Raw genomic sequence first — 18,414 nt, forward strand, 5'->3', positions numbered from 1 at the left:
ACATGTTAGTGTATTAAGGGGTTGGAGGTATTCGTAAAGGACGTAAAAACGGACGAAAATTGGTTTCCTAGACCTTCTTTTCAAACGGAATCAAATACTTTGTTAATATCAAGCGAGCAGGCTATTGTCGTTTAGTCTTTGTTTATACCAAAAGTTGTGTCAGAAATGTTGAAGAAGAACTGGTTATCCTACTCTAGACCCAATTACTGACTCAGTGAGCGAAGTTTTCTAGAGATTAGGTAGCAAAGATATGGGATGAAATTCTGTCACACTAATTACTTGCGGCTTTTTGGGGATTGGAAATATTATGGCTATTTTCCATTTATCAGGGAAGAAACTGCTGATGATACAATTATTCAAAATAACTGTGAGGAAGATAATAGCAATTGACGGAGACCTATTTATGACAAAATTGGAAACTTTATCAGCTCCAGGCACTTCCACTTTGGATTGTCCCAAGAAATCAATCTGATTGGTAAAGGAGTCGTCAATAGTCGTGAAGACTGATGAATTATTCTCAGAGAACGGTGTGAGGGGTTCAGGGGACTGAGACGTTAGTCTCGGGCAGATAGGCGGGAATTAGGAGTGGCACTACTTCCAAATTTGTCAGAAAAGGCTGTAACCTTTTTAACGCCACACGAAGGGGGTATTCTGGTCCAGAGACATGAATTTTAGGTAATTTTTGAAGTGCTGTAAAAAAAAGTAAGCAACAATTTTACCATCAATTTTTGTATACATTATTTATTCACATTAGAAGCAAAATTCCGTTAGTTATCAGCTGATGGAGTGGTGCGTCTCAAAAATTTGGTGCGTGACCATACCCACTGTTTTAACTCTCCTAGAAATCGGAAATCAAAAACTAAAAAAGATTATTAATCTATAATAATGTCGCAATGTCTGGAACTACGGAATACAAACATTTTTTTTTACAAAATGGCTACTGCCTAAAGAAAAAAAAATGTTACCACTTTCTTGAACATTCTTTGATTTGTTAAAAATAGTAAAAACTATTATACGGATGGCCGTAGTTCCGGATTAGACAAGTCCTTAAAGAAGACTCTCTTAAAATTTCAAGTAAATTGGTTCGGCAGAACCTGAGAAATCGTGGGTATCAGATTCAAAAAGACAGTTCTGAGAAAAACGCGTTTAAAGTACCCCATTATGTTTTTTGTTCGATTAGTTGCAGCCCAACCGATTTGGATGGCTGCTCAGCAAAATATTTATTTCTCCGAAAATAATTTGAATTTGGGAAAATCCTCTCGTAGACATATTCTTAGATAGTTAAACTTAGAGGATAATTCTGTTTCAAGTGTAACTACATTTAAGGGGTTTTAGTAGAGTGATAATCGAGGTGATTATCTTAACTTTATATACTACAATTTAGCTTCATCAGTAAACACACTTCTTCGGTTAAAGTGTTCTTCGTAAGCCATTTTATTTTTCAAATTAAATTATTTTCCAGAATTCCCAAGTTTTCTTTTGTGGCATTAACCGATTCATGGTTAATTACCAAATATTGTTGAACAGATATATCAACTCTGTTTGACATTCACTACTTTCAGAGCATAGACAATTACGGTCTGAACTTCTCTTAAATTGATCTACCAGATAGATCTGCATGGAGCCTGTTCTTTATAGCTAGTGGCTTTTCATTAGATTCGGTGGGAATATAAAGAAACTTTGGAATTTATTTTTTGTATTTTGTTTATTTTGTCAAACTTTATAATAATATATTTGCCTAGAAAAAAAACTAATAAACAACAGATGGCATTTGAAAATTGATTATGATTTTTTCCGTCAAACCTATAAGAAGGAAGGAAGAAGGTGGAATCCGGTACGTGACTGTTTACCTCCGCCGGTTTACCTCTGTCAGGTTACCGCCGCCGGTTTACCTCTGCCAGTTTACCTCTGGACAGTTTACCACCGCCGGTTTACCTCTGGACAGTTTACCTCCAGAGCAGTTAAGGTAATTTTAAATGTGTCTTATTTTGCTCACAGGGTGCTTCTTTGGTAATGCAAGGCCCAATCTTACTACTTTTGGCGTTTTATAATATGGTGCCATTTGGCAGAGAGTTTATTTATTTTAAACAATTTTTACTAAATCTACTGGACTGAAATTTACTTACTTTTTTAGAGGATAGAGGACTGTCCTTACAAAACAAAAAAACACAAAAACTTAATTAAATATCAAATGAATATTTTGCTTTATAAAAAAACCCTGTGGAAGTGTCATAGTTAATTTCATAAAATATGAAAATAAAGAACAACACAAAACTAAATGTCAAAAGTTTTCAATTAGAAGGTAGTTTTGAAAATAATAAACTACGTTACCTGCTCTGTCCAGGACCCATGTTCTGTAACTCTGACAATAATTTTTCGCGTCGTTAAAAAATTAAACGATTCGTTCCCCACTTATCGCCACTGGAAAAAATTGTGTGTCTATAACTGAACGCGATAACTTTAGTTTTGGGATTTTTTTTTACTGGAATTTCCATTGGAAGGCGATAATTCAATCTGTCATTTTTTGATTTTCAAAACAAAAATCTAAAATTGAAATCTTTTAAAGTGTCCGTTTCTACTTTTTAAAAAATATTAATAATAATATACTACAAAATGTTTAGTGCGCGAGTCCACCTAGAGCATGCGAGAGAACGCCGAAATCAAATGCGGATACAAAGGAGAAATTTGCGCGATTCAACGAATCCCTTTGAAATGCCGGAAGAGCGCTTTCGTGAATTATTTAGATTCACGAGAGAAATTGCAATGATTCTTTTGGAGGAATTACGACCCCATATGACCCAGGGACAACGAATAACTTTCATTCCCATCCCGCTAAGAGTTTGCTCTGCTCTTCACTTTTTTGCGTCAGGGTCATACCAACGAGACATTGGCCACGATTTTTCTGCCAATAGGTAGTTTTGAAAATAATAAACTACGTTACCTGCTCTGGAGGTAAACCGTCCAGAGGTAAAGCGGCGGTGGTAAACTGTCCAGAGGTAACCTGGCAGTGGTAAACCGGCGGTGGTAAACTGGCAGAGGAAAACCGGCGGAGGTGAACTATCCCGCTTCGGGTGGAATCACTTTTAAGTGGAGTTTTGTTTGAGAATTATTATCGACTAGCAGTCCATAACTGTTATGTCAATGATCTCAAATATTTAAAATTATTATTGCCACAAGGGGCTTCAGAACTTTCATTGTGGGACACGCCTAATGTGAACTAGCCTCCTTCACACATTTTGACATCTTCAATCAGCTGTCAAATCTAAATAAGTCAAAATCTCAGGTCAAAATCTAATCAGAAGTTCTAATTTCTATTTCTAATTTTTGTACTTCTTCAAAATAAATTAGTTACTTTATAAAAAAAATAAAATATAGCTAATATTCTAATAAGATGTCATGCTACGCATGTATGCGAAAATATGGAATATTTTGCAAAGAGGTTAATATAAATATCTTTAAATAAATTTTAAGATACAAATAATATCTTATTAGGTGAACTTCTTAACATTTTTGATAAATAAACAATTTGTTTTGTATTCAAATCAATAGTCTGGATGCGCCAATTGTGGATATTCCTTTTGTCTAAAATGTCTCAAAAACGAAATTGAAGTTCCTCGCAAGAATAATCAGAAACTGAAAGTTTGCTTGAGGTGCTTCGAGACACTTAAAGCTGTAGGGGCAACTAATAGCAACAAGGACTCTGCGCTTAACTCGACCAAATTAAATACTAAACTCGAACCGAATGAGATATTTCAAATGTAATATTTATTTGTAATTCCTGACTTTTCAGTTCTTAAATTGTTAACTTAAATTGTAGAACTGATCCGATAAATTCACTAGGTCCTGTCCTGGAGCCTATTTCGTCCACAAGCAATGCAACTCAAAGCAAAAACACAGATTCGGATGAAATTACCGACAACTTAGACCTGGAAATACAAAGACGACTCAAAGGCCTCAAGGGAAATGGGGATGATAACTTAGATGAGGAAAGTCTCCGTTTGCGTTTGTGTAATCTGCAAGGATTCAAACCGAAGGACTATTCGAAAAAAGATATTCTCCTATCGACAGACAAACGCACCGAACAGGAGAAGATAAACGACCTCTTGAAACAGTTTGTCGAAGAAAAAGATATTGATTCTAATGTCGCAGGAGGAGGCACCACCAATGATCCCATAACCGACATTGAAAGGCGTTTAGCTGCATTAAGAGATTCGGATCCATCTGATATGACTAAAAAACCAACGACAGACGCAAATACACCAAGTGATAACGAGGAAGACGATGAAACCATGCTTAAAAACATAATACAACGGGTAAGGTCTTCAAAATTTTAGAAAATAAATTGATCATTCATTATTTTGTATTTATGATTTAGTACGTGGATGAAGTTCGACTGCCCACTGCAAGTGGTAGTGATGCACTTTTGACAGAAGAACCATTGCAACCCGTTGCAACAACCCATCCCAACTCAACGGAAGCAACAGAAGAACTTCCTTGGTGTACGATATGCAATGAAGATGCTGTATTGCGATGTCAAAGCTGTGATGGTGATTTGTTTTGTAGAAATTGTTTCAATGAGTGTCATCAAGATGACGAAGAATGGCGTGGCCATGCAACTCAACCGTACAGCAAGCCACCAACATTCAAAGAAGATCACTTCTAATATTTTTGTTTTTAATTTCAAAAAATAAGTTAAAGGTTTTTTTTAATCTTATTTTTGGCCTAGAGAAATTATTTAAAATTAATATACATTATATTTTTTCTTTTTCTATTTCTTTAAAGGCCGCTTTCAGTTGCTTGCTTATTTGTTTGTAATAAATATTAACTTTATGTAAGAACTTATTTATTAAGATGTATCATACTGTTAAAATTGTATTTATTTATTTTAATAAAATATGCACTGTTAATTAGCATCAAATGCAGAAGATTTGAAAAATTTATAAATCAAATACATTTTTATTTTTGTATTTGGGTTTTCTGAGACAATGAAATAGATTTTTCTGTTCTTCGATTAACTATTATCTGCAAAACATACGTACGTCTTACAATTCTTGCTCATATTTTTGGGTCTTTAACCTCTTGGAAGACCGACAAAAGCGGAATTTCTTGAACTTCATAGGATAGCATAATGTTTTTGAAAATGTCAATATAAACGTGTTGATCCAAAATTGGTTCAAAGCCATAGTAGGAAAAGCAAGCCCAAACCATTATGCTTTATCCTCCATGACCTACCATTTTGAGAGTGAAATTTGAGTTATTCTCCGCGTGATCATTTTCCTCCAAGCAAAACAATTTTGCTTTCGTCCGTCCTTAAAAATTACGCCATGTTTTTTATGGTGAAAAATGTATTAGTTTTACTATTTTTGTTACCAGTACTGCACGTACACTCTGACTGTATTTAAGACACACAATATTGAGTTTGTATTTAAAGTAGAACAAGTACTGAGCAAAAGCTATATTTGTTTGTAAGATATTATACTGGTATATAGTGATAACAAAAAAAAAAAAAAAACGACATCAATTTGAAAGATAGATAAGTAAATTGATTAGTTTTGTTAAATAGATTTTTAGTCGAAAAAAATTTTTACCAATGTAAGTAGCATTTTTAAAATTTTTACAAGTTGGATGAATGAAATTGATTTCGGAGATATCAAGAACCGAACATCAATTTTTACCAAATTTGCGTACTATTTCTTGTAGATTTTATTTTTGTATGAAAAAACGGACTGTTGGATTTTTATAAAAAAAACTACTGAATATCGAAAACAATATTTTCTGTGAAATACAAAAAGTTTGAAGACAATATTTTTAATTTTTGAAAAGCTATTTGAGTCGAAAGTAAATTAGTATTTAGTATAGTTTTTATTGTTTTTTGTTAGGTTTTTATTTTTGTAAAAAAAAATGAAAGTACTCATACGCCGTAGTGTGTGTCATCATCATCATAATCATCAATTAAATTCAAATAAATCAGATTGCAATTTGACAAAATCTGTGTTACATTATTATTTTGTAGTTGATCTTAAAAGATAATGTCTTTGTGTCGTTGAATAGTCAAGACGTGTTTTTGTTTGGCTCTGCATTGCAATGTCTACAATTTGTTTTGAGTGTGATAAAATCATTAATAATGATGAAACAATATTGTGCGGAATTTGTTCATTGACTTTTCATATTTCGTGCTCTAATATATGTCCAAGCATTCTAAAAGTAATTAAAACTAATGCTAATCTGTGCTGGAGGTGTAACACCTGCATGACTAATACCAGTCTTAAATCTTTTGCCAAACTTGATTTTGTTCTAAGCTCTATTAGTAATATAAAAGTGTCTCTCAGTGAATTGAAATCTGAGTTGTATGCCCATATAAGTGCCCAGTGCCAAGTGGATGATAATTTAAATCTTGCTACAAAAAGTAAAAACAAGAACAAAAAAAATGATAATTCTAATGTCTATTCCCAAAGAGTTCTTCGATCCAATTTACCGGTAGTTAATCTTTCGACTCATAATAATGGGGGGACAAGGGAAGTGGCCAAAAAAAATAATAATAATAAGAAAAAGAGTACAAAGGCTGCTCTTTCCCTTCCCATAGTCAATCAACCACTACCATTACGTGCGTTTTGTTCGCATTTCATATATAGTAAAGTGAGAAATTCCCAACAAAACGATCCGCAGTGGCCAGATTTTTGTATTTAAAAATTGGTACAACTGAAAGAAGATCTGTCAAAATAATAATAAAAAAAAAACACACAAATAAGAAGAAAGTTTTGTGAAAATCAAAAGTCAAAATTAACTTAACAAGAAAAACTAACTAAAACTAATAAAATGGATAATTTTCAAGAATGTCAAAAACCTATCCATAGTGAGATTCTACACGAACTTTTATCGGTGTTATTCTCACTATGGATATTGTTTTTGTTATTCGTGTAAAATCCTACTTCACTATGGATAGATTTCCCAACAAAACACTTGTAATTGAACATTTATAGGTGTTTTATCCTTCAGGATACCTTTCGGGAGCTTGATAAAAAAAAGGATTTCTTTTAAATTTAAGCACAAAGAACAGAATCTTATATGTATATAGTTCTATATATGCATCTACGTGCATACCTATATTACATACATATATATCTAATTGCAAATAAAATCGACATTTTACCTTGGTGGCTGGATAATTATTTCCTTTTCAGTTTCTCGAACACTGATTGTAATTTAAAAAAAAATAAACGTACAAAACAATTGCCTTTTTTTGGCAAAGATAATTGGAATATTTAAATTATTGTTCGGATTCACTTTAAGATGACTGAGGGCTTTTTATAAAAGAAGTTTCCTCTCCGGCTATTATATTTGGAAAAGGTCTAGGCTTCCTAGCCAACCTGCGGACTACCCGTTTTCATATAATAGAGAAAAGCTCCTATCCCGTTGATGGTTCTCTAATTCACCAACACACGAATCCCAGTTCTTATCTCACGCTTCTGAATCAGCGCGGATTGGTCTCTTTTTGTAACGTGGAAATGTTGCTTCTTAGAAAATCTACTCAACCTAAGCTTCCTAACCAACATTTCCACTTTACCGCCTCCGTATCTGCAACGATTGCTACCAACTATTAAGTGTTGCCTTCTTTTTGTTGCATACTTTTGAAAATGAGCTTGTAGGTAACAGGGCTTTGCATTTTGCAAGTGTATCGCCCACAAGGAACATGCAAAGGAACCCACGACCTATCTAATAAAAACAGAGATAAAAAAAAAAAACATTCCAAAAAAAAATCGTGACTTGAAACGAATTTACGTTACATAACAAAAATAGGAAGTAAACATCAAAGAAACTCAAGTATTGATTGGCAATAAAGCAATCGGATTAAGTCTTGTCAAATAAAATGTAAACACAAAAATATACATACGCACATATACACATACCTCTGTATGAGAATTGGAGATTGGTTATGCAATGACCATATGGTTACATTTTGTTAGTTTTGCTTTTGTTTTTGTTTTTGTTTTCTTTTTCTTTTTGTTTTGCCGTCGGCAAATGAAGTTTGAAAAAGATGCTTTGCCGACGGGAAATAGAAGGTTAAAAAAAATGTTTTGCCGTCGGAAGAACGCATTTTTAATGGTTTAAAAATGTTTCTTAGTGAAACGAATTATGAAAATGTTTTTTTTTTTTCACCAGGAATCATTTGATTCAAGGAAAACGTGGGACGCGAACCCACTTAACTTTTATCTAGTCGGGCAAAAATAAAAAATTAAGAAAATTATATTCATTGTCTCATATCCTTGGCATGGAATATACCTAAGGATTTGCCATTTAAATTCTCTAGTTCATACATGGCACTGCCTATAACTTTTTTAACGCGACATTTGACAAATTTAGGCAAAAGTTTAGCGCTAATGCCCTGAGTAAAGTTACTCTGCGCGAAGTTTCGATGAAAAACTTCTTGTCCTTCACGATAATTGACGGCTTTCGCACGAGTATTGTACGTGTTTTTTGACTTAACGTATGCCCTGAATATATTCTTCGATATATTTTGTCTCGCGAGGGCGGTTTTCACAGCCTTTGGCAAGACTAACATTTCCGAGTCGTTCAAGGCATCCAGTTTTCGTAAAAGTCGGTATGAGGATCCGTGAGATATCATGTTTTGCCCAAATAGAGCAAAGTATGGTTGGCAATTCAACGATTCATGTACATCGGAACGTAGAGCGCAAGCTATGCTTGACAAGTGATCGTCCCAATCATTTTGCTCCTTAGATATCATCACCCTCAACTTACTCAAAACGCTCCTGTTAACGCGCTCGGCAATGTTAGCCTGCGGAGAATATAGTGCCGTGCGGATGTGCTGCACACCATAATTAGACAAAAACCGTTTAAACTCGCTGGAGATGAATTGTCGCCCATTATCGGAATGAATATATTCAGGGGTCCCGAAAGTATGAAAAATATCGCTTTCGAGGAAAGCTATAACTTTCGACGAGGTAGCTTTCGTCATTGGTTTGAGGAACACGAATTTAGTGAAAGCGTCAACTACTACGAAAACAGATACATTTCCTCGCTTCGTACGCGGATAAGGTCCCAAAAAATCTATGTACAACCTCTGAATTGGTCTTTCCGTCACGATCTGCTTGGTGATTGGTGGACGAAGAACCTTATTTGGGGCCTTTACCATTTTACAAGTATCGCAGTCACTCACGAACGCTTTTATGTCTTTAGCCATTTTTGGCCAGTAGTACTTATTTTTTAAATGACAATAAGTTTTCGTAAAACCACCATGACAACTGAGTTTAGATTCATGGACTGATTTAATACATTCGTAAGTGAGAGCATCTGGCAACCAAAGACGCCACAATGAATCCTCCTCCACCACATCACCAGTCCTGAACCTTACTCTTTTGTATATATATTTTCCCGATACAACAAGGTCAGGAAGAGCAGATTGATTGGAAAGGATGCTCTTTCTCAACTGAGAATATTGTTCCGAATCGAATTCAACAGAATCAAGATCGATCTCTTTACCTATTGTTAAAGAATCTAGCTCTTCATAGTCAGCTTTTGAAACGGTTAACTCTGCAGAAATCTCTTCCATCTCCATTCGCGACAGGACATCCGGCACTACGTTGAGAGCCCCTTTTCGATGTTCAATTGTAAAATCATAGCCTTGCAATTCCAGGCTCCATCTAGCCAGTCGTCCGGATAACTCCTTCATCGACATCAGCCATTTTAGGCTAGAATGGTCTGTTATTATTTTGAAAGGTAATCCATCAACATAGGGCCTAAACTTCCTGACGCTTAATACAGCTGCAAGACATTCCTGCTCAGTAACTGTGTAATTTTTTTGCGCTTTGTTCAACTTTTTTGACATATAGGCAATAGGTGATTCATTATCGTTCTCATCCAACTGGAAAAGAACACCACCCACTCCATCGGAAGACGCGTCGCACTGGATGACAAATTCTTTCGAAAAATCAGGTTGTTTTAACACTGGTGATGAGGAAAGTGCATCCTTAAGCTTGTTGAAAGCCAACACCGCTTCGGGTGTTAATTCAAATTTTGTCTTCTTCTTAAGGCAATCCGTAAGTGGAGCGGTGACATCAGCGTAATTTCGAATGAATCGGCGATACCATCCGGTAAGACCGAGAAACCTTCGCACTTGTCGAATTGTTGTTGGAAGCGGAAAGTTAACCATTGCCTCCACCTTGTCAGGATTAGTCTTCAAAGTTCCTTGGCCGACAATATACCCAAGGAATTTTATCTCCCGCATGCAGAACTTGCTTTTGTCTAAGTTGATGGTAAGGTTCGCTCGACGAAGGCAAGCTGCCACTTCGGTAAGAATGCGCATATGAGACTTGAAGTCTGCAGTACAAATAAGCAAATCGTCTAAGTAAACAAACACATTATCACGGAGATGACTGGGCACCACTTGGTCGATAACTCGACACATTGTCTGACCCGCGTTACTAAGACCAAAAGGCATTACTCTGAACTGGTAGAGTGGCCTACCAGGTACTGCAAACGCGGTTTTCTCTCGAGACTTCTCGTCAAGGGGTATTTGCCAGTACGCGTCCTTTAAGTCGATCCCCGTGATAAAGTGAGTGTCTCTTATGCGACTCAATAAGCCTTCAACGTGAGGCAACGGATACGCATCCTTTACCGTGACTGCGTTAACTTTTCGAAAGTCGAGACATAACCGAACTTTACCAGGCTTTCGCACCAAAACGACCGGACAGCTCCATGGCGAATTACTGACTTCAATAACTCCAAGCTCTAACATGCGGTCCAATTCCTTGTACGCCTCTTCTTGACGAACTGGAGACAGTGGGTAATGTCGAGATTTAATTGGTACAGCGTTACCTGTATCGATTGTATGACATCCTAGACTCGTTTTCCCTAAGCCTAACACCATAAAGTTGGGAAACAGGTTTTTCACTTTATCTAACTGAAGTTTTTGTTCTGGAAGAAGATCTATCAGTTGGGCGTCATCTTTAAAATTTACCTCCTCGTCACCATTGTCAATATTTCCTTCAATTTCACTGATTTCAGGCATTAAATGAAAATTTCGCCAAAAGTTCATCCCAAGGTAAAGCTTTTGAGTGAGGTTGGGGATTAGATAATAAGTAATTGGTTTGGTAACTCCGTTGTACGTTGTTGGAACTTCGCAATATCCCACGATATCATGCGATTTTCCATCCGCAGTCCGCACTGCGTTTTTATATGGAATTACTTCTGCACCAATTTTCTTTACCAATGTCCAACCATCTTTTCCAATAACGGAGATTGAAGCTCCGCTATCTAACAACCCGAAGACAGATTCATCGTAAAGCTTTACGTCGGCATACATCCGACCATCTGAATTAGATGAAATTATAGTTTCGACAATTTGCTTACGAAATTTTTTTCGTTGTCGAAACCTTCGACGACACTTTTGAATATGAAAGCTTGATACATTATAGCCATGCCCAAAAATTCGAGCACGAACTTTGGCATAATTCATCTTGCGATCATGTAATGTCTGAAGATTAAACGCTTTAATGGGATAGGATGCAACTTCAGAATCTTCGACGTGACTTCGTTCCAAGATCTTGATTGGAACGTCTTTATCAGGAGCTTTACTTAAATTGTTGTTGAATGGAAATGATTTTATTGTTGGGAGTGGTTCGGAGCATTCCTGGTGGAACGAAGATCCCCACTCCTCCTCTCGTTCCCGTACAGGTTTCCCGAGTGTTTACCGCATTCCACAGTACTCACATCTTTTGCTCCACAAAGAAAGCAAAACAAATTTCTGGTTCTTGATGGACAGAAATGATACGCATGGCCTTTCTGGTCACAATTCCAGCAAACATAGTTTGCCGTTGAAGTTGCTTTTCGAGCACCTGAAAAAGCTGCAACTTCCTCAGCCTCGAAAGGTTCAACTTCTTGGTTTTCCGCAATAGCAACTTCATGTACTACTTTTGGTACTAAGGATCTTTTAGCTAAAAATCGCTCAGCCTCTCGCGCTTTATTTCTGAGCTCTTCAAGGCTCTTTACATTCGCAGCCAACAAGATTTCACCGAGTTTATCCTTAGTGTTGTTTCGAATAACGTTTATCATCTTCTTTTCGTCAAACGGTTCCATTAATCGGTCGTTGAGACCCGCTACAGCATAGTAAAAATCATCGAATGACTCCTTAGGACCTTGCCTTCGTGTAAGCAAACGCATATATATTTCGACATCACTTTCGAGTCTACCGAACTCCTTGTTCATTGCCGTTTTGACGTCACTAAATTTTGCATTAGGGTTTCTTTTAAGATATGCCCAAAACCATTTGTTTGGCCTACTTCCGGATGAGAGCAAAATTTGAAAATTTGCCATCATCTGTTCATCTGTATAACCAGAGGATTTTTGCATACGTTTGACTTTGAACAAAAATTCGGAAACATTTTCAGACCCATCATAGTTGATATTCCACCGATCAAGCCTACATCTATCTGGCGTGCTAAGCGAAGACGATGCTGCAATTGATTGCCTTGGCTCCGAGGTAAGAACTTCCGGCCCTCTATCAGCGTTTATCGAAAACGGATTAATATTCCTTGAATTATTTTTTTCTTGTTGATTGATACCAATCGACTCCAACTTTGCTATGACGTTATTCATAAAAACATTTAACGTCTGCATGAGCCTAACCTGATTACCAGTTATCGATGACTCTATGCGATCCAACAATTCATTTGTTTCATCTACTCTAATTGCATTATGGTTAGTACCACCGCTTTCAGGGGCTTCACCTTCGGCTGTATTTTGTACCCTACCGCCAATGTCAACATTTTCGTTTTCAGTGTTCATGGTAGATGTTAAATCAGAAACAATTGAGTTAATATCTTCAGAAAAACTAAACGTATTATTAAGATCAAAACGATCGATCGTATTTCTAAATCTTTGAACAAACTGACTTCCTGAAGTTTCTCTTGGAAAGACTTTCTTCTCTGTTTGCTCATACCTCAACCAGAATCTACCGAGTATACCCCTTCAATACAAAAAAAAAAGACTTCCGCTACTGACTCTTTGAATCCGAGAAAAAAACTCAAGATCAATGAATTAATCAGTTCGAAAACCCTCACCAGAACAGGACACTCGAACTCTATTTTGGTCCTAATGCAGGTTGAACTAGGAAAATTCAAAAAAAAAACTATCTATTTGGAAGTATAAACCAAAAAAAATGCAATTTGCTTTGTGTGCTCAAAAATGTAAATAAAAAAAATGTACCTAATAGTAAAAGTATTAAACTAAAAAAATATATAATTCGAAAACTCGATTATCAAAGGACGTTCAAATTTTAAAATTATTTTCAAAGATAAAAAAAATGTATGTAATCTGTAATTCAATTCAAAGTAATTGTAATTCTATACTGTTTATATTTTTGATTATAGTTCACAATTTCCACCCTTTTTCCAACAGGATGTTTAATATTAAACTAAATTTTAAAAATGATATCTCAACAAAAAAAATCAAATTGAAAATCAACTATAAGTTTTTGAGACGATAAGGAAAATTTCATAAGGATACGTGACCAAATTCAACACGAACATCCAGCTCCAAACCTGAAATTCTTGTTCGAACTTACCATCAAATATAATATTTTAAAGAAAAATAATTCAAAAATGTTTTCAAAATATATAAAAAAAATGTATTATGTTATTATATTAAGAAAATTTAAAAACTTCAAAATGATTGATTATTATTAAATATTGTGTTTATTTTCAAAGTGTATCTTCATAAAAAAATAAAGGGATGAGAATCTGATAAGAGAAATACATAGGAAAAGAAATGATAAAAACGGAAAAGAAGCCGTGTTCTGCGAGCCAGATAATAAAACAAAATTAAAATAAACTACTTTAACTATTGTTAAAAAAAGGACTTGAGAAAAAGAAAATGTAATCTTTGAGTTTCAGAACTCCAAGGACGAATCACTTACTTCATCCTTGAAGGACTCTAAAACTCTCCGAAAATAAATGACTTGCTGGAAGGACCTCCGAATACGCCTTTTCATAAACGGGTCTCTTCCGAGCATTAAGATTTGTTTAAAGTGTGTGCCACTTGTCTTGCTATTTGAGTTCCTTATCAAGAATACTCAAAGACTTAAACACTTGATTCACATCACTTTTTAATAAAAAGAAAATTTTGATTATGTTTCACTTATGGCAACGCGGAACCAAATACCTCATATCCAGTAACCGGGACTCACAAAATCAACATAATCAAATTCGAATTTAAATGAAAAAAAAAATATATAAAGAATGTTAATAAATTATTTAAAAATTATAAAAAAAACTAAATGAATTGGCTCAAAATAACTCTTTAGCCACTCTATCTTCAGAATTCAGATAGAGGGCTCCACGTTGCGGGCGCCATTTGTAACGAGCCGCTTTGCCTGTTTGGGGTCGTGACTGGCTTAATAGAACCCGTAGCTCAGCGGTTTCGAAGGTTCTTCGACCCAGGACTCATCACAAAAAAATAATACCAGTCTAGCATCCCGGTGGTAGTGATGCGCGAGATATTTATCATAACCCTCCCTACCTGGTTGTCTTCCTCGCTAAGAACAACCCCATTCCTCGGCTTCTTTTCCTTATCACTTCTTCCCCATTTTCCCCTTACTCTCTCATCCCTTTAGAAAAAATTTAAGCCATCATCTTCATGATTTAAGGCTTCATAAAAATTCCATCGCTTTTCTTTTTAAATAACAAATTATTTTATTTAGATAATTAAATTTTAAAAGGCTATAAACTGTATATATATATGTTTATATGCATGTAGCAAATTTTAAATTTTTATTTTACACAAAAATTAATTTAATACTTTAAATCTTGTATTTAATTTTACATAACAAAATAAATATTTCAACTCCCCTTTATGCGGAACCCCCCCTTTGTTTGAAGTTATATATATACGAACGTATATCTTCCTTTTTTTTTTGCATACTTTAGGGATACCCGGTTTCGGTTATTTTGAAAATGAGCTTGTAGGTAACAAATAACAGCCTAACTCAAGTTAAGAAAACGAGTATTCTTTTCTGAATTTAGGAACAACCGCCTAAGTTGATTTAAGACAAAAAAGAAAAATGGCAGTTTTTAAAAATACTCAGATACTGAATTTCTTAAGTTCACTTAAGCTCTTATTCTAATTTTTTTTTGTACAAATAAAGAAACATTTTTGCCATACTGAAGATAGGTCTTTATGAAAAAACGAAAAATTGGTACCTAAAAGACTTAACTTAAGATAAGAAACCGACGTTAAATAAACTTCATATTTTGTGTGAGTAAAGTTGTTTTTCCAAATTTTTATTTTGAAAAATTGACTTAAGCTATTAGGTTTTTTGTTAATAACTTCCGTTTTAAAAGAGGTACAGGCACAAAAAATTGAGTGGAAGTAGATTTTGATATTCCGAACACGATTATGATAATATCTCAATTTCGTCATAACTCGAGTTAGGCGGTTATGACTTGTAGCCACAGAAATGTTTACCCCTATAAAGAGGGAGCCACAATATAAACAACTGCAGTAGCAGTTGAGTCGTCGTCGTCGGCCTTGTCGTGGTAGGTAGGTAGAAATGGCGATCTCAAGGCAACCTAGCCCGAGATCCAATTAGCGCTGTAGTGCGTCGTTTTGATACCAAAAACTCGTTTGACCTGTGATTGAAAGGGACAGATTTATAGAGAAGTTTCATAGCGATTATGTTAGAGCCATTTTGTCGCATTGAGAAAAAAGATTAGGTCTCTTATCTTTGTCTCAGATAGCTTATCAAGTTCTTGACAGAATGCTTTTCCAAAGTATTTCATTCTAGTGTTTGCCAAAGCAGGACATTTGCAGAGGAAATGGATTATCGTTTCACTTTCTCTTTGGTCACTACAACTACGGCAATAGGTGTTGTAGGAGATACCCAACTTCTCCGTATGAACTCCTATAGGCTGATGTCCGGTACAAACCGCAACAATCCTGGCTGTGTCTTGCCTATAATGCAGTTGGGTAAACTGCTCCACCTTCGGTTTGATTCAGTTTGGTAGGTAGAAAAGATTTTACCCTTCATATCACCAAGAGGAATGTTAACCATTTCCGCAAGTGAGCTATGAAGGGCCGACCCTTGCCTGGCTAGCTCGTCAGGCCGTTCATTTCCCACGATACCACTATGACCCGGAACCCAGATCAGGGTGACACCGAGGTTAATATTTAGGCTTGCAAGCTCATCGAGACATTGCTGAACCAATTTAGATGAGGATATGGCCGAGTTAATGGCTTTCACAGCTGCCTGACTGTCGGTAAAGATAGCCGCATTTCGGTTTTGTTTAAGTATCTTACATGCCTCCCTTATTGCCAGCAGTTCAGCCTGAAAAACGCTAGCAAAGTCAGGAAGCCTAAAGGATTTGGCTACATTTAGGGACTCAGAAAAGATCCCAGAACCAACTCCGCACTTCATCTTTGAGCCGTCAGTATAGATGGTTGTGTCGAAACCTATCGACACGATGTCATCCTCCCAATCTTCTCTGGATGGGAAAATAACCTTAAAACCCTTACTATGGCTCAAAGTAGGAGTGCAGTAGTCAGTGTCTACCGAGACAATATCTGAGGGAATCAACCAGCTGTTTGATTCCTTCAGCCTATAATAGCGCTGCAGGAAACTATGTATTTAATAAAAAGGTCGTTCGAAAAGTACGCATGGCCCCTGTGGTGCCCACGCAAGCTGTTCTTTGAACCTTCTTTAACTTATCGATATTATAGGCTTTGCTAAGAGCAGGCCACCACACAATCGACCCATATGTTAAGATTGGACGTACTACGGCTGTGTACGTCCATAAAATCATCTTCGACTGAAGTCCCCACTTTTTGCCGAAAGTTTTGCTGCAGGCGTAGAAGACAACACTAGCTTTCTTAACCCGTACTTCAATATTAAGTTTCCAGTTTAGTTTAGGGTCGAGTATAACTCCGAAATATTTTGCACTGGAAGACAATGATAGGATTTGACCGTTGAGTCGTGGTAGCGTAAAGGGCGGTACTTTAGTTTTGGTGGTAAAGAGTAACAGTTCAGTTTTACTTTGGTTAACTCCTAGTCCAAAACTCGCGGCCCAGTTGCTAACTTTCTTCAAAGCTGACTCCGTGATTTCACTAATCACAAAGGTGTACTTTCCTGACACCAACAGCACCAAATCATCCTAATTTAACGAGAATTGTATCCATGACCAGAAGCCATAGAAGAGACGAAAGGACACCACACTGGGGTGTTCCCCTACTCACGTGTTTTGTTGCGATTGTATTGCCTAGAGTGGCCCGAATCTTCCTACCACTGAGCATAGAAATAATCCATTCTCGAATGAAGTCTTCTACACCGAACTTAACGAGCGATTCTTCTATGGATTCGGTAAGGGCGTTGTTAAAGCACCTTCTATGTCTAGGAAGGTGGCAAGAGTAAATTCTTTACAATAGATTGTTTGTTCTACAGTACGCACTACCTCATCGAGGGCAGTCTCCGTAGATTTGCCCTTAAGATAAGCATACTAAGAGCTTTCGAGAGGTCGTCCATCTAGGATTTCTCTAATCAAGAATGCGCTCCAAAGTTTTTAGCACAAAGATGTTTAGCTTATTGGTCTGAAATCCTTGCCTACCCACTTTCGGGATAAAAACTACTTTGACCTGTCTCCACGACATGGGCACATGTTTGAGAAGGAGGCATCCTTTGAAAATTTGTTCTAGCCATGGAGCTGCCACATCATGCAACTTTTGAAGCATAACTGGCAGTATGCCATCCATGCCTGGGGTTTATATGGAGGAAAAGTATTGATGGCCCACAAAATATTTTCTCTGGTTATAACGGAATTGACTTGTTCCACACGAGCTACGTTTAGCTCTGTGGTGTCAAGCGATTCGGGGTTATCACTCTCGCAACCCGGAAAGTGCGTCTTCATCAGTAGCTCAAGAGATTCGGCTGGAGAGGCTGTCCAGGTTCCATCAGGCTTTTTTAGAAATGAAGGATTACAATGTTCCTTCGATAAAACTTTGCTGAGCCTTGCGGAGTCCTTTATGTCTTCGATTGATTGACAGTATTCTCTCCAGCCTTGTCTTTTGGCTGATGACAGGGCTTGCTTGTAAATTTTAAGAGAGTCTTTATACGGTTGGTAAAACTTATGTTTGTGGCAGATATTGAAAATTGTCCTCGGCATTTTCCTAAGACTGGACAGTTCTTAATTCCACCTAGAAGGAAGGGTTTTACGGCTATATTTAACTGGGCAAGAGACTCTTAAAGCTTTACTTCTAGAAGTTTCAAAGGTTTTCACCTTTGATTCAAGGTCTCCTATCGATTCAGTGAGATTCGGTAAGTTGCTTAGTTTGGAATTAGCGATTTGACTCAATTTCGTCAAGTCAGTTCTTTTGGGATTTCTATAAGGCGGAGGGTTTTTCGACTCGAAATTA

General features: G+C 36.4%; 1 protein-coding gene across 1 annotated transcript; it reads left to right on the top strand.

Moving 5' to 3' along the window:
- The first annotated feature begins 3,295 nt into the window (after positions 1 to 3,295).
- On the top strand, positions 3,296 to 4,918 carry LOC129939339 (abscission/NoCut checkpoint regulator). The gene is made up of 4 exons (XM_056047316.1): positions 3,296 to 3,439; positions 3,550 to 3,758; positions 3,818 to 4,313; positions 4,376 to 4,918. The coding sequence occupies exons 1-4, from the start codon at positions 3,392 to 3,394 to the stop codon at positions 4,661 to 4,663; spliced, it is 1,041 nt and encodes a 346-aa protein (XP_055903291.1). The 5' UTR covers positions 3,296 to 3,391; the 3' UTR covers positions 4,664 to 4,918.
- Positions 4,919 to 18,414: the final 13,496 nt, after the last annotated feature.

This window comes from Eupeodes corollae, chromosome 1 (assembly GCF_945859685.1).
Source record: "Eupeodes corollae chromosome 1, idEupCoro1.1, whole genome shotgun sequence".
NCBI lineage: Eukaryota > Metazoa > Arthropoda > Insecta > Diptera > Syrphidae > Eupeodes > Eupeodes corollae.

Excerpts from the sequence above, each read along its gene's own strand:
- LOC129939339 (XM_056047316.1), top strand. The coding sequence starts at position 3,392 with ATGTCATGCTACGCATGTATGCGAAAATATGGAATATTTTGCAAAGAG. Across the intron at positions 3,440-3,549 it reads ATGGAATATTTTGCAAAGAG|TCTGGATGCGCCAATTGTGG; the intron begins GTTAATATAAAT and ends TCAAATCAATAG. Across the intron at positions 3,759-3,817 it reads CCGAATGAGATATTTCAAAT|AACTGATCCGATAAATTCAC; the intron begins GTAATATTTATT and ends CTTAAATTGTAG.